Below are 26,830 nucleotides of genomic sequence, written 5' to 3'. Positions count from 1 at the left end.
AATGCTAGAATGCTAGACTAGGATTGTCGCATCATAAACTGTTTCCATGAAGAGCAGAAAATCCAAATTTTCATTTCTACTCTACCAATTTTTAAATATTAGAAAATAATAATTCAGATACATTTAAATATTCTGATGGTCAAACAAAACACATCTGTGAATTGGTTCACTGTCTACTAGTATGCTGACTCTTTTTTCTATATTCTTCATGCACAATCTCATCTATTTTCATGGTTTCAATGAGAATGTAAATGCTGGTCTTATTAATAATATAATAATAAATAATAATACAAGAATAAACTGTGTTTTATGTAACCACAACAGTAAACCTAATTTTGCACCCCCCTGCACACCACTTCCTACCGCTTTCCCATACCAGTTCTAGTAGAATGCCTTATAAACACGTACAATCAACCTACCTAAAATTGAACTCATTATTTTATTTCTAACCTATTCCATCTCTTGCATTCTTTCAATAAGCAGCACACTAATCTACACAGTTGCTAAAACTAAATTATCTAGTAGTCACTCTTAATTCTTCCCTATTATTCTTACATATTCTCACAATAACCCAAGTCTTGCTGCTCCTTTCTTAATATGTCAACTTATCTCCACTCCTAAATTTACCATCATAATTTTTACCAAGAGTAGTCTTTTTCTCTCTTCAGTCATTTTTTTCATACTTGCATTCAGAGTAATCTTAATAAATGCAATTTTGATCCAATTTTCTGCTTACAATCCTTCAAAATCTAGCTCTTTGCCTTAGATAAAGCCTGAACTTCTCAAATTGTCCTATAAGACCTTCCACATTATATACTCAGATTACTTCCTCAGCTTTCTCTTTTGCCATCCTTTCCCTCAACCATTCCTACCAACTATACACTACATAAAATTGCTGGGTATGCAACAAAAACTCTCTCACATTCCATCCCTTAAACCTTCTGTTCTTTCTTTCTGAACACCCTTTCCCTCACCCCCAATTCTTCACTCTTCTGACTGAAACTTATATAATTTACTTCACAGATACTTCTGCAAGATGCCATGTCTATATTACGTGTCCTTCTTATGGAACTGACACATTATATTTCTAATACATTATAACAGCCTTTTTACTTAATCTCACCTTTATTTGAGTGGAAGCCCCCAACAGGACAGAAATAATGTCTTTTCAATTTATAGTTGTTTCTAGTATTTACCATATTGTATTGTTCAATAAATACATTTGAATAAGTGTTAGTTAAATACAATCCTGACACTTACTTAATTTTGAATTCCATGCTCACATTTTAATCATATATAGAAAAAAAAGGTTATATTTTTTAAAAAGCTAGGGTTGCCCTGCAGAAACAGCTATTTCTAGTTCTGTGCTATAACCTGGAATGTATTTTTCCATGGAAGTATTTTTTAAAGTCAGTTTCATTCTATACTACTATTTTATGAGGTGTTCTACAAACATCACTGTTTATATGGAAAATGTCTTTCAGTTTCCAAATAATCAATACATACATTTTGGGAAAACATAATTTTGGGAACTCCCTATAATTATAATTAGTAGACCACTAAAATATTATAGAAATAAGATTAATAATAACACACATTAAATGAAAAGTATTTCAAGTAAAGACTTACAAAAAAATCTCACATATCTCTTAAAGGTAATTCTGCATTTGTCATACTTAGAAAATGTATAACATTTGTGTCTAAATTTCTATTTATAAAATGACTTTTAAATTAAAGACATATTTTATTATTGTCCCATGCAATTTACACATATTAACAGGAATTAGCATGCATTTTCATATGTATCTCAAGAGGTAGAGAGCAATGAAAAGATTTTGGGAGATTGGAATTTGGTATTTAAATTATATCTATAGCAATGAAAATACACTTTTGGAAATCTGGTCTAAGTAAACCAAAAAACAGAGAGTGGTATTGTATACTAATGATTTCTTGAGAATATTTCAAGAACATTCAGAGGCAGTTATAACTCTATAAAACACTGGATTTACAAAGCTGTTAGATTCTATTCTGATGCCGAATTATATGTATAAAATCAGATTATAAAAATAAAATGCCTTATTTTACTTCTTTAATTTCTCCTAAATTTATTCTCCTTTATTTTTTTGTTTTTCATTTCTTTTCTTTTTTACCTTTCTTTCTAATACACATTTTTAAACTTTCATTAGTCCTGAAATCATAAAGTATTGAGCATATAAATATATATATAGGTAAAGTATAAGTCACTATTTCAAGAGGTCTTAATTTAAATTATAAAAAGGATTTGTTAAGCAAGTTAATATAGAAACAACACTGAAAAAGTGGTAAAATATTTTATCTATTCAGATAAAAAAACTCAGTTATTTTAGCAGCATTTAACTGAACACAAATGATACATCTATTATAATTTACACTGCTATTAATTTTGTATAAAGTTCTATAATTGGATCTCTCAAAATTACTTGTATTTTTATCAATATTCTAAAACAATACTATGAAAACAAGCATTAAGTTCAGCCTATTTATTACTTTTATAGGACTAAAACATTAAGTAACATTTTGGGGAAGACATAATTGTTTACAGGATAAATGCTTTTAAAAACACACATACAAAATGCTAAAACATATATGATCAAATTGCTATACCAATTATAATTACAAATGAAAACTGTGACTCAATAGTAGTGTATAACTATTATACAAATTCTTCAGCAATGTCATTAATCATTGAGTATCCACTCTGAGAAAAGCACCAAAATAAGCCAAGTATATAGAAAAAAAGAGAATGAACCAAGATTCTGCCCTGGAGCAGTTCTTAATCTAAGGAGGGAGGAAGAATTATCATTAATAAATAACCTATTAAGACATAACACAAAAAGAATATTGTAAAAAGAATATAACTAGTAACAAACTCCCACATTAAGTAATATATATACATTGAAACATTGGAAATATGGAACAGTAGATTTATTATTAAGACCAAAGTCAAGAGTCAAACTTTGTGAAAACAGGCTGTTTTAATCAGAGTTTTGAAGAATAATAATTATGGAACTTAGAATGAATATATATGAATATATATTTAGAATGAATGTATTCATTCTAAATAAGTAGGTTTACAGTTGTTCATAGGAAAAATAATACAATAATTAATAAATAATACAAGAATAAACTTTAATATACTCACAGTTGTGAAATTACTTTTGCCTCACTTTATATGTGGACTAATATTATTTTTATATACAACTAAATGTGGCCACAATCCACTTGCCATTCTCAATGGAAGTGGCTATACTAAGTTTGACTATAAAGAATGTGATGATTTCCATGTATAACTTTTAGAATTAATATTTTATCACCAAATTTTGAATACATACCCTTAATAATTTATAGTATTTGGAAAGTCTAAAATTAGCATATGTTAATACTACTCTAGCTATTTTTAAAAAGCCTTTATGGTTTTAAATTATTTTGGTTGAACTGTTTACTCATGTTAATCATAAATTAGCTATAAGGTTTCAAATAACTCTGTGATTTGATATATTACATAACCGTACAAAATATTTAAGCAAGAAAAGGTGATATTTAAGTTCAAACTTACAGTTCGATTGCTTTGTTCCACATGATAACATATCCGGAAAGAATGAAAGATTCAATATTTACAATATGTGTATTTCCTCTTTCTGTTCCAACATAGAGCCATTTACTCTGGAAAGGTAGATGACAGTAAGTAATTCTGAAAGAAAGAAAATTACAATTAAAATATCTAAATTTATGTCTGGTCAGTATTTTATTTTTCTTACATTTATTATGTAGAGACAGGTATATAAACAGTAAAATTTGCTATATACTCAAGTAGCATTTAGTTATTAGTAACGGTATAAGATAAATAACTATATTACTAAAAACTGTAATGATTGATAATATCCACATTTTTTGGAATTTTTCTTTTTCTGTGTCTGACAGAGAGACAGAGAGAGAAACAGAGAGAGAGACAGAAAGGGACAGACAGTAAGGGAGAGAGATGAGAAGCATCAATTCTTCGTTGCAGTTTCTTAGTTGTTCATTGATTGCTTTCTCATATGTGCCTTGATCAGGGGGCTACAGCAGAGTGAGTGCCCCTATGTTCAAGCCATCAACCTTGGGCTCAACCCAGTGAAGTTTGGCCTCAAACCAGCAATCTTTGGGCTCAAGCCAGCGACCATGGGGTCACATCTATGACCCTATGCTCAAGCCAGTAACCCCATGCTCAAGCTGGTGAGTCCGCGCTCAAGCTGGCAACCTCAGGATTTCAGACCTGGGTCCTCTGCGTCCCAGTCCGACCCTCTATCCACTGTGCCACTGCCTGGTCAGGCAATACTGACTATTAGTAAGTATTTAAGATAGGCATTAATATTATTTCTAATTCTGAAAACAGCACTACAAGACAGATATATACTTCTGTTTTATAAAGAGGAAACAGGGCAAGAATTTTTATGTTTACTTGTCTAGGACTAACAACTATTAAGTGGCAAAACTGGGATTATGATTTATTTTTGTTTGGTTGCAAAATTATCATCTTTCTACCAAGCTATACTGTTTGCTTTTTTTTTTCTTACACTAATGTTCAGTTCAAAAACCAAGTAGGTTCATTTGAAACATAAATTTCAGAGTTGTCAGAGAGTTAGTAGCTACATCTACTTTAAATGATAAATTGTCTACTTTTTATTCAAACGCTTGCATTGCAGTAGTATGAAGAAAACTTATCAAGTCAGAGATCTACTATATTATTCCTTTATTGTATTTTTTTTTTGTTCTACTTCATCTTCATAATGGACTTTCTGACCAACTCTGGAAGCCTGTTCCATAGCCAGAGCAACATGAGTCCTCTATATGAAATCTGGAGGTCCTGGCCTGTTGGGTCAGTGGTAGAGCATTGGCCTGGCATGTGGATGTTCTGGTTCAATTTCTGGTCAGGGTACACAGAAGTGACCATCTGCTCCTCCCCCCTCCCCCTCCCCCCTCTTTCCCCTTCTGCAACCATGGCTTGATTGATTCAAGCACATTGGCCCTTGACACTGAGGATGGCTATGTGAAGCTTCTGCCTCAGGCACGAAAAATAGCTCAGTTGTTAGCATTGCCCCAAGTGGGCAGAGCATCAGCCCCAGACTGGGGTTGCTGGGTGGATCCAGGTTGGTGTGTATGTGGGAGTCTGTCTCTCTATCTCCCCTCCTCTCACTTGGAAAAAGAAGAAAATAATTTACAAAAAAAAGAAATCTGGAAATTTAACAGTCTTCTCTTTACAGTACCCTCAACTCTTTCTAGTTTGGCCTACTCATGCTCTTTAATCACTCTTATAAAGGAAAATAGGGGTAAGTTCACAGTTATCCCTTGCCAAAACTTGTTATTGATCATAATATTTCCTAGAGTTTACTCAGAAAAGTAGCTAGTAAATTGTTACAAGAGCTAGATAAAATTCTGATGAGAGAAACAGACCAATATGAAAAAAAAATGTGAAGGGTAAATTCCCAACAAGATTCCATCTTGTACCACTTTATGTAAGAGTGAACATCTGGTCTATCAACTCTATCAAATATATACTCTCAGCAGTCTGAGAGTTCACTGAATTATGTAACAGCCTACCTCTCTAAACCAGTCTTAGTCTATTCAAAAGTATTCTGCTGAAAGCACCTTGCACAGTATATCTGAAAAATCAGAAACTGTGCTATTACATATCACTTACAGAATTAACTGACAATCTAAGTAAAGTGAAACTAACCTATATGATATGGGGCAATTCTGATTAAAACCTAAAGGTTAGAATCACTGTTGCCAAAAAATATTTAAAAATGTTCCAGAGGAAATAAGTTGATGACCATGTTTCTAAGCCATCAATTTTCTTTTTTTTTTTTTAACTGTATTTATTGGGGTTGAAATTGGTTAATAAGGGTATATAGGTTTCAGGTGTAAAATTCTATACTACATAATCTGTACATTGCACTATGTATTTACACCCCAAGTCAAACCTCTTTCCGTCACCATTTATCTCTTTATCCTCTTTTACCTACCTTTATCCCCTCTTGCTCTTGTAATCACCATTTTTTTCATTGCTTAATCCATTCACCTTTTCACCCAGCTCCCAACCCTCTTCTCCTCTGACAACTGTCAGTCAGTTCTCTGTACTTAAAAGTCTGTTTCTATTTTATTAGTTTACTATTAGATTCTACATGTAAGTGAAATCATATAGTATTTGTCTTTTGGTCATCCATTTTCAATTAAATACAAATAGAAAGAGAAAACTTGGGTTAAAAAGTATTTAAGATCATCCTTTGTGAATCACAAGGAGAGTAGAAAAACACGTATCCCATAGAAGTTCAAATAGGAAAAGAACAAACATTAATATAGTCGTTTTCAAGGTGAAAAAGAAAAGTCTAAGAACTGCCAGGTTCTTATTGAATGAGACCTGAAGCAAGAGGCATAATTCCAATATTGACAGACATTACAGTGTAATAACAATGGAAATGGAATACATGAAGATGATCCAAACAGGATTAGAATTATCCTTGAACCATACAGGGGGTCCCCATTACAACAGTCTCAACATACAACATTTCGAGTTTATGACGCTCACTCCCATAAAAACTTTAAAAAATTGAGACGTGAGTGTTTCGGCTTACACCATTAGCACTGTACTTATGGACTACATGGGTGAACTAGTTTGGTTGCGTGGTGGAAGAATATGCAGTATTCTTTTTCTGTGGCTTAGTTGTGTTTTTATGTTCTATATCAGTGGTCCCCAACCTTTTTTGGGCCATGGATTGGTTTAATGTCAGAAAATATTTTCACGGACCAGCCTTTAGGGTGGGATGGATAAATGTATCACGTGACCGAGACAAGCATCAAGAGTGAGTCTTAGACAGATATAACAGAGGGAATCTGGTCATTTTCAAAAAATAAAACATCATTCAGACTTAAATATAAATAAAATGGAAATAATGTAAGTAAGTTATTTATTCTTTCTCTGCGGACCGGTACCGGTCCGTGGCCCAGGGGTTGGGGACCACTGTTCTAGATTATGATTTTACAACTGTATTAGGATAAGTAAGTGACTTAGGCTAGAGTGTGTTTTGACTTATTTCGAAATTCGGGTTACATCACTGTCGTAGGAACAGAACTGTGTCATAACCTGAGGACCCCCTGCACTACCTTTTATCATCATTTTTTTCTTTTAAAAAAATTTTAATTTATTGTATTTACATAGATTCTAGTGTCCCCCCCCCAAATGCATCTCCCCCATGTTCCCCACAACATCGCCCTTTCCCCCTCCCTACAACGCCCTTCACCTTTCCCATCAGGATTTGCTTTTCTACTCTATAAAGTTCTGTTATGTGTGTATAATTTCACCAATCTCTATCCCTTTTCTGATCCCTTCCTATTATCCTTTCAGTCTGTCCGCTTTTCCTCTGGTCCCTTTGATCCCACCTCTGTCTCTATTCCATTCTTCAGTTCACATTGTTCATTGGATTCCTCAAATGATTGAGGTCATATGATATTTTTCTTTTTCTGCCTGGTTTATTTCACTTAACATAATAGTTTCCAAGTCCATCCATGTTGTTGCAAAAGGTAAGATTTCCTTCTTTTTCATGGCCCCATAGTATTTCATTGTGTATATGTACCACCACTTTTTAATTCACTCATCCACTAACGGACACTTGGGCTGTTTCCAGATCTTGGCTATATAAAAAATGCTGCCATAAACATGGGGTACATTTCTTCTTTGAATCATTGATGTGGTGTTCTTGGGATATATTCCTAAAAGTGAAATGGCTGGGTCAAAAGGCAGTTCCACTTTTAATTTTTTGAGGAATCTCCATACTGTTTTCCACAGTGGCTGCACCAGTCTTCATGCCCACCAGCAGTGCAGGAGGGTTCCCTTTTCTCCACATCCTCACCAACACTTATTTGGTGTTGTTTTGTTGATGAGTGCCATTCTGAGTGGTGTGAGGTGACATTTCACTGTGGTTTTAATTTGCATTTCTTTAATGACTAGTGATATTGAACATTTTTTCATCTGCCTATTGGCCATCCGTATGTCCTCCTTGAAGAAGTGTCTATTCATTTCTTTTGCCCATGTTTGATTGGACTGTTTGTCTTCCTGGTGTTGAGTTTTACAAGTTCTTTATAAATTTTGGTTATTAACCCCTTATCAGACGTATTGTTGAATATGTTCTCCCATTGTGTGGTTTGTCTTTTTATTTGTTCATATTGTCTTTAGCTGTGCGAAAGATTTTTAGTTTGATGTAGTCCCATTTGTTCATTCTGCCCTTTATTTTACTTGTCCATGGAGATAAATCAGCAAATATATTGCTGTCAGTGATGTCAGAGAGCTTATTGCCTATGTTTTCTTCTAAGATGCTTATGGTTTCACAACTTACATTTAAGTCTTTTATTCATTTTGAGTTTATTTTTGTGAATAATGTAAGTTGGTCTAGTTTCATTTTTCGCAAGTAGCTGTCCAATTTTCCCAACACCATTTGTTAAAGAAGCTGTCTTTACTCCATTGTATGCTATTACCTCCTTTGTCAAATATCAATTTTCCATAAAGGTATGGGTTTACTTCTGGGTTCTCTGTTCTGTTCCATTGATCTATATGCCTGTTCTTATGCCAGTACCAAGCTGTTTTGAGCACCATGGCCTTGTAGTATAACTTGATATCAGAAAGTGTGATACCACCACTTTATTATTCTTTTTCAAGATTGCTGAGGCTATTTGTGGTCTCTTTTGGTTCCATATGAATTTTTGGAATATTTGTTCTATATCTTTGAAGTATGTCATTGGTATTTTAATAGGAATTGCACCGAATCTATAAATCGCTTTGAGTAATATAGACTTTTTTTTTTAACATAGGCAGAGATAGACAGGGACAGACAGACAGGAACGGAGAGAGAGATGAGAAGCATCAATCATTAGTTTTTCGTTGCGTGTTGCGACTTCTTAGTTGTTCATTGATTGCTTTCTCATATGTGCCTTGACCGCGGGCCTTCAGCAGACTGAGTAACCCCTTGCTGGAGCCAGCGACCTTGGGTCCAAGCTGGTGAGCTTTTTGCTCAAGCCAGATGAGCCCACGCTCAAGCTGGTGACCTCGGGGTCTCAAACCTGGGTCCTTCCGCATCCCAGTCCGACGCTCTATCCACTGCGCCACCACCTGGTCAGGCAATATAGACATTTTAATGATGCTTATTCTTCCTAACCAAGAACATGGCATATGCTTCCACTTGTTCGTATCTTCCTTGATTTCTTTTATCAATGTTTTATAATTTTCCAAGTGCAAGTCTTTAACCTCCTTGGTTAAATTTACTCCTAGGAACTTTATATTTTTGTTGTAAGAGTGAAGGGGATTGTTTTTCTTAATTTCTCTTTCAGACAGATCATTGTTGGTGTATAAAAATGTCTCTAATTTCTGAGTATTAATTTTATATCCTGACACCTTAATGAATTCATTTATCAGGTCCAGCAGCTTTTTGACTGCATTTTTAGGGTTTTCTGCGTACACTATCATATCATCAGCAAATAATGATAGTTTTACTTATTCTTTTCCAATTTGGATGCCTTTTATTTCTTCTTCTTGTCTGATTGTTGTGGCTAGGACTTCCAGAACTATGTTGAATAAGAGTGGTGAAAGGAGGCACCCCTGCCTTGTTCCTGATCTTAAGGGTATTGTTTTTAACTTTTGTCCATTGAGTATGATGTTGGCTGTGGGTCTGTCATAGATGGCCTTTATCATGTTGAGGTATATTCCCTGTATTCCCACTTTGCTAAGAGTTTTGATCATAAATGGGTGCTGGATTTTATCAAATGCTTTTTCTGCATCTATTGATATTATCATGTGGTTTTTCTCCTTCCTTTTGTTTATGTGATGAATCATATTGATTGATTTGTGAATATAGTACCAGCCTTGCCTCCTCAGAATAAATTCCACTTGATCATGATGTATGATTTTTTTCATGTATTTCTGGGTCTGGTTTGCTAATATTTTGTTGAGAATTTTAGCATCTAAATTTGTCAAGGATATTGGCCTATAGTTTTCCTTCATTGTGTTGATTTTGTCTAGTTTTAGAATCAGAATTATGCTCACCTCATAAAAGGAGCTTGAAAGCCTTTCCTCCTCTTGAATTTTTTGAAATAGCTTGAGAAGGATAGGAGTTAGTTCTTCTTTGAATGTTTGGTAGAATTCACCTGTGAAGCCATCTGGCCCAGGGCTTTTGTTTGTTGGAAGTGTTTTGATAACTGTTTCTATCTAATTTGTTATAATCAGTCTATTTAGGTTTTCTGATTCTTCCAGATTGATTTTTGAGAAATTATATTTTTTCAAGGAATTAATCCATTTCACCTGGGTTGTCTAATTTTTTGGCTTACAGTTCTTCACAGTATTTTCTTATAATCCTTCATATTTCTGCTGTGTCAGTTGTTACTTCTCCACTCTCATTTCTAATTTTATTTATTTTGTCCATCGAGTATGATGTTAGCTGTGGGTCTGTCATAGATGGCCTTTATCATGTTGAGGTATGTTCCCTGTATTCCCACTTTGCTGAAAGTTTTGATCATAAATGGGTGCTGGATTTTATCAAATGCTTTTTCTGCATCTATTGAAATTATCATGTGGTTTTTGTCCTTCCTTTTGTTTATGTGATGATGTATATTCTGCTGCTTTCGGGTGATATGTTCTGAAGATATTTATTAAATCCAGTCGATCTAGAATTCTTTATCTCTTAGCTTTGGTATTTTGATTATGATGTGTCTTGGTGTAGGTTTCTTTGACTTCCTTTTTAATAGGGTTCTCTATGCTTACTGAACCTGTGTGACTTTTCCCTGCATCAATTTAGGGAAATTTTCAGCTATGATTTCTTCAATCAGGTTCTATCTCTTGTTCTTTCTCTTCTCCTTCAGAAACCCCTATTATGTGGATATTGTTTTTTTTTTTCATGTTGTCACAAAGCTCTCTTAGAGATTCCTCAGACCTTTTTTTTCTTTTTTCTTTTTCCTGTTCTGCTTTCATGCTTTTGCTTATCTTGTCCTCAAAATCACTGATTCGATCCTCTGCTTCATCCAGCCTGCTTTTAATTCTTTCTAGTGCAGTCTTCATTTCTGATATTGTATTTTTCATTTCTGTCTGGTTCTTTTTTACTATTTCTGTGTCCTTTTTGATGCTTACAATTTCTTTATTTAGGTGCTCATTAAGTCCATCCATTGTAGCTTTTAGATCCTTAAGCATCCTAACAATCATTATTTTAAACTCTGCATTCAGTAATTTGATTATTTCTATTTTTTGCATCCAGATCTTTTTCTGGGGATTTTTCTGGTTGATTCATATGGCTTATGTTCCTCTGTCTTCCCATTGTTTCTATTTGTGATTTGCAGGCTTGTTCGAGTTGTGGTCTCCTTAACTAGTAGAGCCGCTTTTCCATTTTGTATATTTTAACTGGTAAGGTGTGAGGAGCCCTTCCTTAAGATGTCACTCTAACAATGGTTGTTAGGTCCTGAACTGATGCTCTCCATATCTGGCCTCTGGATGTGCCCTCCCTGCAACTTCTTGGTGAGAGCCTGGTGCAGACCACTGGGGGTCGCTGCCTATGACTGGCCCTTATCTATATTTTTAGAGCAACAAGGATCCAGATCCTGTGGCTGCCTCTGCTGAGCCTAGGTGTTGTTGTTAATATCTGCTTAGGCTGGCCTTTATCTACTTTTGGCCTGGAGGATGTTTGTTTAAATGTTCAGGTTCCCCTGAGATCCACTTTCTGCCACCTCTTATTGGTGGCTACTTGTTGGGCTCAGTACTATAAATCAGGGGTTAGGTAAGGTATTGGATATGGCTTGCCCCTTAATCTCAGGTGTCATTCTGTCCAACCTTCTATTTTATTTTATTTTATATTTTTATTTCTTTTCAGCCCTCAGAAGGGTGTGGCCACTGCAGTCCAATGGGTGTGGCCTTTGTGTTCCTGAGGTGTGGTCTGTCTGTAGACCCGCCCCCACTGCTGCTGCTGCCTTGAGTATTCAGGCATGGGTATTGCTGGTGCTGGCCCACTGATATAGTCGTTGTGGCTTCCTCCTTGCCTCCGTGGAAAGGACTGCTTTCGTGCACCCGGGCCTCAAGCCTGGGCTGGTTCCACAGCCTCTGTCCTGCCCCCACGGGTGGGACTGCATTTGTGCATCTGGGCTGCAAGCCTTGGCCACTCTGCCCCACTCCCACAGGCAGGACTGCTTTTGTGTGCCAGGTGTCAAGCCTAGGCAGGTTCCTTGGCCTCCGTCCTGCCCCAGCAGGTGGGAGTGTGTTCATGTTTCTGGTCTGCAAGCCTTGGCCATCTCCCAGATTCCCAGGTGAGTGGTTGTGAAAGAGGGTCTGAGAAATCTGTCTCTTTCTCACAAATGGTATCCTGACTTGTTTCGTAGCTAAACACTGTCCATATGCCTCTTCTAGGCTCTGGGGCTGCAGGCTAAGGCTTCAGTCCTGGGGCTCAGAACCCTCCCATCTCAGATAAAACCCACCACCACGCGAGTACCTCTGGCCGCCACTCACTCCCGGGAACGGGGCAGCCCTCTCCACATTTCTGCTTTTCCTACCAGTCTCAGTGTGGCTTCTTTGGTGTTCTTTGGTTATAGATTCCTCTTGGTTTAGCCCAAAATTAATTTTTCCAGATAATTGTTCTTAAAATTAAGTTGTAATCCACTTTGGTTCTGAGAAGTGGAAGTTGGAATGTCCGCCTACTCCATTGCCATCTTGCCGCCCCCCTCGTCATTCTTAGTGACAAGAAACTAGACCCCTGATGACAAAGGTTTTCATCATATATGTTCAATGTCCAAATGATGGATAGTGGTTAAGTAACTAATTAAGAAAGATTTATAGATTTTATCTGAACACAATAAAAAAAGAGTAATGAAATACTTAAGATGATTCACATAGATGAGGGAAAGGGCATTATTACACTGTGCTATATATTTGAAGACCATAATAAGTGACTAAGTCAATACCCTTATAAGATCTTAATTTATTGTATTTAATAGTTACACTTTCATTTGTAATCTATTTCTACCACCACATCTTGCAAGAATTTTCTGTTATATGTGAGTCTTAGAAAAATAATCTTGTCTACACATCTATATTCACTATCATTCCTCTATAGTAAATCATCTAAGACATTCATAGTCTTCCATCCATTCATTCATTTATTCGCTGAATATTTTTTAATAAAAAGTACTGTCCTTTATTACAACACACTCTTTTTCCCTTGAAAAACATACCATGTAGTAGAAGAGATAAGACAAGTAGACAAGTAAGAAAAATAAAATTGTTAATTGCTATAAATAGTTTAAATAAGAAAAAAATTAATTCCAGTAGTGGAAATCATGCAGAGCTAAATGTAGAAAACTATTAAAAGTGGGCCATTGCTGAGCAAATAGTTCTGTTATTTGGTACATATTACATAACCATATTAAATAAGCAAAATAAAGTTTCTCAAGCTTAAATAATGTACAGACCTTTAAAATAATCTTGCTGATCATCACTTTTGATTTTCATAAATTTTTTATGTGTAGAATAATAGCTTATGTATAAAAATATAAACAGATATGAACTCCTCATATTATAGCTCTTCTATGCACATAAAACAAAAATTCAAATTAGACACAAATAAAACTACAACTGGAATTAAAATTAGTGACATTAATTTATGTAACAAATTATTTCACAGCAATATAGTAACCTCACAATATGGAGATGGTTCTGGCTGCATAGGTTCTTCTGAAGCTGGAGTGCCTATACTTACTCTGTACTTCTCTTTCACTACTTGTCTCTACTGAACAGCTTTGAATTGTATTCTCAAGTACTCCATTACATAATTTTACACTCACTATAAATACCTAATTGAGGTGCATAGTCCACTTCTCCTATTTCATTAATTCATAACAATTAAAATAACACTGGTGCCATCACAACAATAAATGTAAATTTGCCTTCACAAACTGGACCTGTGTGGCAGTATATTTTGCATGGCTTACTCAATTCATTCAAATATATCTATTAGCCTATTATAAGAATAAAAATATTACAAAAATTACTGAAAAATGCACAACCCCAAGATTATGCCCACAGATCCTAGTGTGAGCAACACTATCAATAAACAAGCTAAAATATATCTTTATAAAGTAAATCATTTAAAATTATGGAAATTATGAAGTTTAGTGGGAGATTTCAAATTTAAAGCATTTTCCCCTTAAATTCTAAATAGTGCAATTTTAGTTCTTTTTTCATATGGGCTCCAGGTGAAACCTCTGGTACCAGGCATGATGTCTCTGGCTCCAGTCCTTCTTGTAACACTTATAATTATGTTTTATAACTTGGTAACACTCAATATAAGGTATATAATGATTCTGTATATTAAAAAAATAAAAATGCCAGAGATAACCATTCAATACTCTGAGGTAATGTCTAGCAATACTGTTTTAAGACATTTCTGGGTGGTTATGATATACAACCACATCATTAAATTATAGGAACATGAAGAAATTCAAAACACTAATTTGAAAAGATATATGCATCCTAATGTTTATTGCAATGTTTTTCACAACAGCAAAGATATGGAAGCAGCCAAGTTGTTTATCAATAGACAACTGGATAAAGAAGGGATGGTACATATATTAAGCCATAAAAAAAATGAAATCTTGTCATTTGTGACAAAATGGATGGACCTAGAAGTATTATGCTAAGTAAAATAAGTTAGACAGAGAAAGGCAAACACCATACGATTTCATTTATATGTGTCATCTAGAAAACGAAATAAATGAACAAATAAAACAGAAACAAACCCATAGATACAGAGAATTGCCAGTTATATAAACAGTAACAAGGAGGTAAACTATAGCACAGGGGGTACAGTTAATATTGTAGTAACTATAAGTTGTCAGATAGGTAATAAACTTATCAGAGTGATCATTCTGTAAGGTAAATAATGTCTCAACAATATGTTTTACTCCTAAAACTAATATACGTCAACTGTAATTGAAAAATAAAATTTAAAGAAGAACTTTTAAATTATACTAACAATTCTTAATCTTTGGTACAAGTAAAAAAATCTCATTAAAATACATATTCTCAGACTCCAGCTACACAAACTGTGACTCCATGAGATAGGACCCTTGACTGATGTATCCTCAGTACTTGTTATTACAAATTAAGCCTATATGCCTGACCTGTGGTGTCACAGTAGATAAAGCATCTACCTGGAATGCTGAGGTCACTAGTTTGAAATCCTCGTCAGGCCCGGTCAAAGCACATATAGGAGTAAATACTTCTTGCTTCCCCCCTTTTTTCTCCCTCCCTCTCTCTCTCTAAATGAATAAAGTCATTTAAAAAATTAAGCCTATGCACCAGCAGCATGAATATCACCTGGAAGCTTAGTAAAAATTCAGGGGTCCCCAAACTTTTTACACAGGGGGCCAGTTTACTGTCCCTCAGACCGTTGGAGGGCCGCCACATACAGTGCTCCTCTCACTGACCACCAATGAAAGAGGTGCCCCTTCCAGAAGTGTGGCAGGGGGCCAGATAAATGGCCTCAGGGGCCACATGTGGCCCACGGGCCGTAGTTTGGGGATGCCTGATTTAGATTCTTAGGTTCCACTGCAGAAACAGCATTTTATGAAGAGCCCTCAGGTGAATCATATACATGTTACTATTTAGAAAGCACTTCTCTAGGTGATACTAATACACACACAAAAAAATCCATGAACTACACTGTAAGGAACACTGTTCTATGGCTGAATGCTGATTAGTTACTCTCGTTTCAAGATAGAACCTAAATTGCTAAGTTAATAGTGGGGATAAAGCTTTGTTGTAGCTCCCCAGAACAGCTAATGATAATCATGGTGATGATAATAAGAATCACAACAACATATCTAGCCTAAGACTACCTTAGCATGTTAACTCAATGACTGATACTTTAGAAATTTTTATGGAAAAACTCAAATCACATGAAAGAAAAAATAAAGAATTAAAATTTATTCATGAAAAGAATCTGGCCTGACCTGTGGCGGCTCAGTGGATTAACTGTCGACCACAAATGCTGAGATTGCCATTTGGAAACCCCGGGCTTGCCTGGTTAAGGTACATTTGGGAAGTAACTACGAGTTGGTGCTTCTTGCTCCTCCCCCCAATCCCTCTTTCTCCTCTCTCTAAAATCAATAAATAAAATCTTAAAAAATAAAATAAATGAATTATTAAAAAAAAGAAGAATCTGATAATTATGGGCAATCTTTAGCTAGAACTATAATACTATAGACAAAATTAAACAGGTAAGTGAAAAGTTAGTTGAATTTCATTCACAGTCTTAATGGGCTATTAATACACTCACCAAACAGTATACAATTGGCTCAGTTTTGTTGTTAATAGTTAGTTGGAAAGCTATCAAACATAAGTCAATTTTTAAAAATAAGTCTAATCTCTACATTTCCATAGGGAATAAGAACATAATTTCTAACAAACAAACTCTGAGAAGCTTATTCTCATTCTCCTACAGAAAATGAAATAACATTTTCTACCTTTATTTAAATTCACAGAATATTTCATAATTCTCTCCAAGAGAGCATTATGTTAGTGAAAAGCATATGGGGAGAAGGAACAAGTCACTGATCTCCTGGTTAGGGTGATAAAAGTACAATAGGCATCTATAATCTTACACCACCCAACAGTAACAGAGTACCTCTACCTATCTCAAATATTAATGAAGGAAAACTAGGGAAACCAATTCAAAAGAACTTATGCAGTCAGGACCATATCCATATTTTAGGGTTATTGTATTTCTGTGAAATAATTTATCTGTCCCATAAGTTAATGTCAAGAATTTGAATTCTAGTTGTAGTTTTACTTGTATTTAATTTGTTTTTATTTTAATTTCCACATGTTACTAAACAAGATGACATCTGTCATCCCCTGGCAGAGCAATGTCAAAACAGCACACCCAAAACAGAAGGTTTAAATAAAACTTAGGGTGTCATAACACAAAGTCCAAATTATAATTTTAAAAAACCACTCATCATACCAAGAAATAGGAAAATCTTAATTAGAATTTAAAAATATAAGACATCAACATCAAGATGATAAAAATGTTACAATTACTGATAAATATTTAAAAGAGGCTATCATAAAAATACAAGTAATTATGAATAAAATGAAATGAAAAAATTAGAAAGTCTTGGCAAAGAAACAGGAGATAAGACAACTAAATGCAAATTTTACAACTGAAAATGACAAAAAAATTAGAACCTATGTTATAAATAGGTATATTCTCCACACCAGAATGGAGAAGCCAGAAAGAAGAGTCTGTCAACTCAAAGATGAAACAATGTACATTATCAAATTTGAACAAAACATATGTAAAAAAAAAGTCAGAGGCTCAGAAACCTGTAAGACAAAAATTAAAAATGCAATTATGTTATCAGGGTCCCAGAAGGAAAAGAAAAGAGAATGGGACTGAAAAAGTAGTCAAAGAAATAAAGTCTAAAAATTTCTCAAATTTGTCAAAGGACAAACAAAAAATATTCAGCACATTGAGGAAAATCTTACAGGATAAACCCAAAGAAATAAAACCAAGACAGATCATAGCCACATCTGAAAACAAAAACAAAAACAAAAACAAAAACAAAAACAAAAAAAAAAGAAAAGAAAAAAAATAAAAAATCTTGAAAGTAGCAAGAGAGAAATAAAACCTTAACTATAGGAGAAAAAACTGCAATGATAGATTTCTCATAAGAAAACAGGAGGTCAGAAGGGCATAGAACATTATTCAAGTGCTTAAGAACTCTCAACCCAGAATTCTATATCCACCAAAAATATTCCTCAAGAACTAAGGTGAAACCATGACATTACTTGGTGAAGCAAACTAAAAAATTGTCATTGAAAAACCAACTCTAAAAAAAAAATGGTTAAAGGAAGTTCACTAAGCGGAAAAAATGATAAAAGAAATTTTGGGAGATTCCAAGATAGCAACAGAGTAGGCAGACATTCAAATTGCCACCTCCCAGTACCAAAATGGATTACATCTAAATTTAAGAATGATCAACTTGAAAAACCATCTTTGGACTACACAAAGAGGAGTCCATAACCAAGGATTACAGAAGAAGCCACATTGAGACTGGTAGGAAGGGCGGAGATGCAAAATGGGCTGCGCCACTCCCAGGAGCGAGCGGCAGCTGAGGGTCCAGAGGGGCTTTCACTGCAGAAAGCTTTGCCCTAACAAGTGACAGTCCTAAGCCCCAGGCCAGACACCCCAGCCTAGAGCACCAGAGCCTAGAAAAGGTTCTCAGAGCATTTGACGGTGAAAAGAGGCAAGGTTTCTGAATGCCAGAAAGAGACAGGACCTCTCAAGAGATGTAGGCTCCATCTTACAGGGCTATGCAGAAAATCTCATTCACAGCCACTTACCCAGGGCACTGGCAGAGAAAGGCCTGAGAAGACTTCATAAAAGACTTCATTCACATAAGGAGACTGTGAAGTTGGTGGCCCAGAAAGAGACACTGTGGAGGACAACAACCAGAACCCATGTGCTAAGTCAACCCAATACTGCAGTTGCCATCTTCCTTGGGTAGAGTAGTGCCCTCTGTGTGGCATCAGCCTTGGGGAAAGCAACTATCCCACCTTCAGGAATCTCTCTTGCCTATGGAGAATGGGCCAGAGAAGTAAGCCAGAAAGCAGGGTGTGTGTCAGTGATAGTTTTCTGGTGTTGAGGCTGAAGTTTTTCTTCACATTCACCCAAAAGTATGGTGCTTCTGTCTCATGGAAGATTCAACAGAAACTGTCTGGACTGTGTGCAAACCAAATCTCTGGGTTTCAGAGGCCACACCCACTGGAAGCCTAGTGGCCACACCCTACTGCAAAAAACATCAGGACAGACTGACACATGCTGGCTGTGGGGTGGGAGCCACACCCACTATCTTTCCTAACCCCTGGATTTCCCCAGGCTCTAAACTCTACCAGAGGTTTTTTTCAGCAGCTGAGCCCAACAAGCAGTCAGCAGAGGTAGCAGAAGGCAGTTCTCAGGAAACCTTGGGTCTTTTGCTGACCTGCCTCCCCTCCCCTGGTCCAGTATGGGTAAAAGCCAGCCAAGGTGTACGGCTTGGTATTTCCAACTGTACCTGAACCCAGAAGAGGCAGCCACAAACTCTGGTTTGCTTGTAGCTCCAAGAAGGCTGCTGAGGGCCAGTAATGGGCAGTGTCCCCCACTGGTCTGCACTGGGTTCCTACCAGGGAGGCCCAGGAGGCTAGCTTCAGAGAGCATCAATTCAGGACCTAAAGACCCTTGCTGGCAGCATGTCCTAAAGGAGGGCCCATCAGACACTGGGCCCAGCTGAAAGGAGTTCCACTTTCTATGGTCAGCACAAGTGCTGTGGCTTGCATGCATTAGACGATATTGAGCTTCATAGTCAGCCAGCCCAGGTTCAGGATATTTGGCCCTGCTGGGCTAGGTTCCACAGGAGGAAGGGAGAGAGCCTTGGAGAATGAACATTCAAGGTATGGGTCCTCTTGAGCCTATTGTTTGGTCCAGTTGAGGGGTTTAGCTACTTTTGGGAGGGGGCACAGTCAACCCCAGAGGAGGACTCTCTCAGTCTTCCTCCCTGAGACCAGGAGCTCATAAGCTGGAAGAACTTCTGTAGAGGGGAATGTTGGCCTGACCCAATCAGAACCTGCTGCTCACCTTGCTGGGGAGAAATAGAATTGGAGTATTCATCAGTGTCTGAGGGATTAGGTTTTGGAGTAGGGTCCACTTTCCCCATACTGAGCTCTAATCAAGAAACCCCTGAAGTAGGGGGTCCCATTAACATTGTATTCCCAATCTCAGTTGCTTCACAAAGCTCACAAGTTGTAGGGTTGCCTGACCAGGTGGTGGCACAGTGGATAGAGCGTCAGACTGGGATGTGGAGGACCCAGGTTTGAGACCCTAAGATCGCCACCTTGAGCAAAAAACAAAACAAAACAAAAAAAAACTCACTGGCTTGGACCCAAGGTTGCTGGCTCCAGCAAGGGGTTACTCGGTCTTCTGAAGGCCCGTGGTCAAGGCACATATGAAAAAGCAATCAATGAACAACTAAAGTGTCACAATGAAAAACTGATGATTGATGCTTCTCATCTCTCTCTGTTCCTGTCTGTCCCTATCTATCCCTCTCTCTGACTTTCTCTGTCCCTGTAAAAAATAAAAAAAAGAAAGAAAACAAAAAAAACTAACTTGTAGGGTTGGTGGGGTGAGGCCATCTTGAGTCCACACCACAGTCTTTCTACAGAAGAACTGTGGGAAGACCAGGCAGCTGTAAGAGGAGGTAGAGCAGCTGAAAAGTAGAGACAAGTATTATATTATAAAGCTTGTGGCTTTTATGGGGCTCTTACATAGCCACTGCCACCTCTAAGCAAGAGGAAGCTAATCCTTATCCACAGGTTGGCCCCTCCCACACTATCCAGGTACCGAAAACACAGACAAAAACAGTGAGCAGAGCAGTAGTAGCTCCAGACAGGTAGCCCATAGTAGGTTACAAACAACAGCTAATGCCAACCCATACCAAAACCTGCCAAAGAGGACCCAGAACCAACACAACCAGCAATGGATGGCAGACCAACATCACTAGACTCAGCTAGCTATACAAATGGCACACCTGAAGAAAGAGTCCAGCAGGCACTAGACACTGCAGAGAATAAATACACCCAACAGGACAGATACTGCACAGCATCTAATACACGTGATCAAGGTTGACCCTTAGAACCAGCCAACCTGAAGGGATTATCCCACCCACAAAAGAGCCAACTGCATACAAGACTCACATACAACAGGAGGATAAATATAACCCTCAAAAAGCATTCCTAGATCAAAAACATAGGCAGCGTGGAGGTTAGTACCACTGAGCACATCTTATAAAGATGCCACAAAAAATTTGAAAGTCAGAGCAAAGCTACCTAATATACTACAGACAAAATGGACAAACAAAAGAAATATACCCCAAAAGAGAACTAAAAGAAATGGAAGTAACCAAACTACCAGAAGAGAGTTTAAAATAATGGTTATGGGGATACTCAAGGATCTCAGAGTAAGAATGTGTTATCTTGAGAACTTAAATAAAGAGATAGTAAATATTAAAAAGTAAACTGAAGTGATAAGAAACACCTAGTCAGAAATGACAAATACAATATCTAAAATAAAAACTGGACTAGAAGGAATCAACAGCAGGCTGGATGAAGCAGAAGACTGAATCAGCCATTTAGAGGACAAGATAAACATAAGCACAGAAGCATAGCAGCAAAAAGAAAAGAGGTTCAAAAACACTGAGGAAACTTTAAGAGATCTCCATGATAACATGAAGAAAAATGACATCTGCATTATAGGGGTTCTTGAAGGAGAAGAGAACAAAGGACAGAGAAATTGTTTAAAGAAATCATAGCCAGCCCTGGCCGGTTGGCTCAGTGGTAGAGCGTCGGCCTAGCGTGCAGAGGACCCGGGTTCGATTCCCGGCCAGGGCACACAGGAGAAGCGCCCATTTGCTTCTCCACCCCTCCGCCGCGCTTTCCTCTCTGTCTCTCTCTTCCCCTCCCGCAGCCAAGGCTCCATTGGAGCAAAGATGGCCCGGGCGCTGGGGATGGCTCCTTGGCCTCTGCCCCAGGCGCTAGAGTGGCTCTGGTCACAATATGGCGACGCCCAGGATGGGCAGAGCATCACCCCCTGGTGGGCAGAGTGTCGCCCCTGGTGGGTGTGCCGGGTGGATCCCGGTCGGGCGCATGCGGGAGTCTGTCTGACTGTCTCTCCCTGTTTCCAGCTTCAGAAAAATGAAAAAAAAAAAAAAGAAATCATAGCCAAAAACTTTCCTAAACTGATGAAGGAAAAAGTCACACAAGTTCAAGAAGCAAAGAAAGTCCCATTAAAGTTGAACCCAAGGAGGCCTACACCAAGACACATTATAATTAAAATGCCAAAGTTAAGAGACAACATTAAGAGACAAAGGATATTAAAAGCTGCAAGAGAAAAGCAATTAGTTACCTACAAAGGAGCCCCAATAAGGCTGACACCAGACTTCTCAACAGAAACATCTCAAGTCAGAAGGGCTTGGTAAGAAATATTCAAAGTGATATAAAAAAAGAACCTATAACCAAGACTACATTGTACAGAAAGGCTATTCTTTAAAATTGAAGGAGAAATAAAAAGCTTCCCAGACAAAAAAAGAACGGAGGAATTCATTACAACCAAACCAGTACTGCAAGAAATGTTAAGAAGCCTGTTATGAAAAGAGGAAAGTTAAAATAGAAATCCAGAGAAAAAGGATTATAGCTCTAAAGAAAAAAAATGGCAATAAATAAGGACATATCAATAATAACCTTAAAGGTAAATAGATTAAATGTTCCAATCAAAAGACACAGGGTAGCTGAATGAATAAGTAAATAAGACCCATATATATACTGTCTACAAGAGACTCACCTTACAACAAAAGATACACATAGACTGAAAGTGAAGAGATGCAAAAAAAATATTTCATGCAGGTCCTGGCCGGTTGGCTCAGCGGTAGAGCGTCGGCCTGGCGTGCAGAGGTCCAGGGTTCGATTCCCAGCCAGGGCACATAGGAGAAGCGCCCATTTGCTTCTCCACCCCTCCCCCTCTCCTTCCTCTCTGTCTCTCTCTTCCCCTCCCGCAGCCGAGGCTCCATTGGAGCAAGGATGGCCCGGGCGCTGGGGATGGCTCCTTGGCCTCTGCCCCAGGCGCTGGAGTGGCTCTGGTCGCAGCGGAGCGACGCCCCGGAGGGGCAGAGCATCGCCCCCTGGTGGGCAGAGCGTCGCCCCCTGGTGGGCGTGCTGGGTGGATCCCGGTCAGGCGCATGCGGGAGTCTGTCTGACTGTCTCTCCCGGTTTCTAGCTTCAGAAAAATACAAAAATATATATATATATTTCATGCAAATGGAAACGAAAATTAAAAAAGCTGGGGTAGCATACTTACATCTGACAAAATAGCCTTTAAAACAAAGGTAAGGGACAAAGAAGATCATTACATAATGATAAAGGGAGCAATCCAACAGGAGGATAAAACCATTGCAAATATTTATGCACCCAATATAAGAGCACTAAAATATATAAAGCAGAGTTTGGTGGACATAAAGGGTAAGATCAACAGCAATACTATAATAGTAGGGGATTTTAATACCCCACTGACATCAATGGATAGATCCTCCTGATAGAAAATTTACAAAGCAACAGTAGCTTTATATGACACACTAGATCAACTGGATTTAATTGAGATCTTCAGAACATTTCCCCGAAAGTATCACAATATACATACTTTTCAAGTGCTGATGGTATAATCTCTAGGAGAGACCACATTTTAGGACACAAAACAAGTCTCAATAAATTTAAGAGGACTGAAATCATATCAAGCATCTTCTCTAATCACAATGGCATGAAAGTAGAAATCAACTACAATAGAAAAACTAAAAAACATTCAAACATTTAGAGGCTAAATAGCATGTTATTAAACAACAAATGGGTTCATAATGAGATCAAGGAAGAAATAAAGTATTCCTTGAAACAAATGAAAACAAACACAGAACAAACCAAAATCTATGGGACACAACAAAAGCAGTCCTGAGAAGGAAGTTCATAGCATTACAAGCATATGTTAAGAAGGAAGAAAAAGCTCAAATAAACAACTTAACCCTGCATCTAAAAGAACTTGAAAAAGAACAACAAATAAAGCCCATAGGAAGTAGAAGGAAGGAAATAATAAAGATCAGAGTGGAAATAAATGACAGAGGCTAAGAAAACAATACAAAAATCAATAAAACCAAGAGCTGGTTCTTTGAAACATTAAACAAGATTGACAAACTTTTAACCAGACTTATCAAGTAAAAAGAAAGAGAAGACACAAATAAATAAAACTAGAAATAAAAATAGAGAAGTAACAACTGACATCACAGAAATACAAAGAAAATACTATGAAGATTGTTGGTCAAGTAAGTTTGTAAATATGATATATATGTTTGCTCGCTTATAGTTTGCATAGTATGTGGGGGACAGGCTGTAAGCAGGCAGAGTCATTATAGCCCAAGGCTTAGTTTTAAGACTAAGCCTCTCCCACCCTAAGTGACTTTGTATCAGAGACTTCCTTGTTTGTATATTGGATTAAAGGTTTTGATTTCTACACTATAAAATGGGGCAGACCAGGAGCTTGCTCTCTCTCAGTTCCTGAGATTAGCATTAGAGAGGAAAGCAGAGAAAGGCCACGTGGAGGAGAGGAGAAGCAGCCAAGATGGCAGAATGCTGAAGGAGAAGCCAGTTTGTGCAGAGAGAAGGAGATAGGGAACAGAGGTGATAAGGCTGGTGAGGTAGAAACTTTGATTCTAGGAAACTCGAATAAGTCAGTAGATTTGTGAGTGCTGAATGAGTGGGTTTTGGAGCCCAGTGTGTGTTTTACTTGCCTGCCAAGTGCAAGCTAGGATTAAAGCTAATGGCCCACCAGTTCTTGGCTCCATTGTTTCATTACTGTCTGTTCGAATCAAATGCGAACCTGCATTGGCCAGGTGGCTCTGATGGTGGCCATGGCTACTGGCTTTACAAAGATCTATATGCCAAAAAATTGAACAACCTAGGTAAAATGGATAAATTCCTAGAAATGTACAATCATCTCAAACTGAATCAGGAAGACTCAGAAAGCCTATGCAGACTGATAACAATTAATGAAATTGAAACACTTATCAAAAAACTCCCAGCAAACAAAAGTCCTGGACTGGATGGCTTCACAGGTGAAGTTTACCAAGCATTCAAAGAAGAACACCTGTCCTTCTCAAGCTTTCCAAAAAATTCAAGAGAAGGGAAGAATTCCAAGTTCATTTTATGAAGCAAGCATTATCCTAATTTTAAAACCAGATAAAGACACTGCAAAGAAAGAAAACTATAGGCCAATATTCCTTATGAACATAGATGTTAAAATTCTCAACAAAATATTAGCAAACCGGATCCAGTAATACATTAAAAAGATTCCCATTTTTTTATTGGATTGTTTGTTTGTTGTTGAGTTTTATGAGTTCTTTGTATATTTTGGATATTAGGCCCTTATCTGAGCTGTTGTTTGAAAATATCTCCAATTTAGTTGGCTGTCTGTTTATTTTGTTGTCAGTTTCTCTTGCTGTGCAAAAACTTCTTAGTCTGATATGGTCCCATTCATTTATCTTTGCCTTCAATTCCCTTGCCTTTGGAGTTAAATTCATAAAGTGCTCTTTATAACCAAGGTCTATGAGTTAAGCACCTATGTTTTCTTCTATGTACTTTATTGTTTCAGGTCTTATATTTAGGTCTTTGATCCATTTTGAATTAATTTTAGTACAAGGGGACAAACTGTAGTTGAGTTTCATTCTTTTGCATGTGGCTTTCCATAAAAATGAGAATCAGAGACATGGACAAGAGTGTGGTGGTTAGGGGGGTGGAGGGGCACAAAGAAAACCAGATAGAAGATGACAGAAGACAGTTTGACTTTGGGTGAGGGGTATGCAACATAATCAAATGTCAAAATAACCTGGAGACATTTTCTCTGAATATATGTACCCTGATTTATTAATGTCACCCCATCAAAATTAATAAAAAAAAAGATTATACATCATGATCAACTAAGATTTATTCCAGGGAGTCAAGGCTGGTACAGTATTTGTAAATCAAATAAATGTGATACATCACATAAACAAAATGTAGGATAAAAATCACATGATTATTGCCATAGATGCAGAAAAAGCATTTGATGAAATCTAGCACCCATTTATGATAATAAAAAAAAAAAACTCTGAGCAAAGTAGGAATACAGGGAACATACCTCAACATAATAAAGGCCATATCTGACAAACTGACAGCCAACATCATACTCAATGGGAAAAAAAAATGAAAGCAATCTCCTTAAGATCAGGAACAAGACAGGGGTACCCCTTTTCACCACTCTTATTCAACATAGGTCTGGAAGCCCTAGCCACAGGTATCAGAGAAGCAGAAGAAATAAAAGGCATCCAGATTGGAAAAGAAGTAAAACTGTCACTATTTGCTGATAACATGACACTGCGCTTAGAAAACCCTAAAGTCTAAGTCAAAAAACTACTAGACCTGACAAATGTATTCAGCCAGGTGGCAGGATATAAAATTAATATTCAGAAATCAGTGGCATTTTTTTTTGTATTTTTCTGAAGTTGGAAACAGGGAGACAGTCAGACTCCCACATGCGCCCAATCGGGATCCACCCGGCACGCCCACCAGGGGGCGATGCTCTGCCCATCTGGGGCACTGCTCTGTTGCAACCAGAGCCATTCTAGCGTCCGAGGCAGAGGCCACAGAGCCAGCCTCAGCGCCTGGGTGAACTTTGCTCCAATGGAGCCTTGGCTGCGGGAGGGGAAGAGAGAGACAGAGAGGAAGGAGAAGGGGAGGGGTGGAGAAGCAGATGGGCGCTTCTCCTGTGTGCCCTGGCCAGGAATCGAACCTGGGGCTCCCGCATGTCAGGCCGACACTCTACCACTGAGCCAACCGGCCAGGGCCAATCAGTGGCATTTTTATACACCAACAATAAACTGTAAGAAAGAGAAATTAAGGAAACAATCCCCTTCACTATTGCAACAGAAAAATAAAGTATCTAGGAATAAATTTAACCAAGGAAGTAATAAAAGAATTGTGCTTGAAAAATTATGAGACATTGAAAAAAGAAATCAATAAAGATACAAACAAGTGGAAGCATATACTATGTTCATGGATAGAAGAATTAAATTCATTAAAATTTCCATACTGCCAAGAGCAACCTATAGATTCAATATAATTCCTAAT

General features: G+C 37.3%; 1 protein-coding gene and 1 non-coding gene across 5 annotated transcripts in view; both read right to left on the bottom strand.

Annotated features, from left to right (window-relative positions):
- STXBP5L (syntaxin binding protein 5L) overlaps positions 1–26,830 on the bottom strand; it is a 351,861-nt gene that overhangs the window by 258,675 nt on the left and 66,356 nt on the right. For all 4 annotated transcript variants that reach the window (XM_066347937.1, XM_066347939.1, XM_066347938.1 and 1 more), the window contains exon 6: positions 3,596–3,730. In XM_066347937.1, coding sequence (XP_066204034.1) covers positions 3,596–3,730 — 135 coding nt within the window. The remainder of the gene's footprint in view (positions 1–3,595; positions 3,731–26,830) is intronic.
- Positions 26,472–26,547, bottom strand: TRNAV-GAC (transfer RNA valine (anticodon GAC)). The gene has a single exon. It is a non-coding gene; the product is annotated as a tRNA-Val (tRNA).

This window comes from Saccopteryx leptura, chromosome 8 (genome assembly GCF_036850995.1).
Source record: "Saccopteryx leptura isolate mSacLep1 chromosome 8, mSacLep1_pri_phased_curated, whole genome shotgun sequence".
Lineage (NCBI taxonomy): Eukaryota > Metazoa > Chordata > Mammalia > Chiroptera > Emballonuridae > Saccopteryx > Saccopteryx leptura.
Note: the sequence above shows the minus strand (reverse complement) of the source record. Positions and strands in the feature narration are given on the sequence as shown.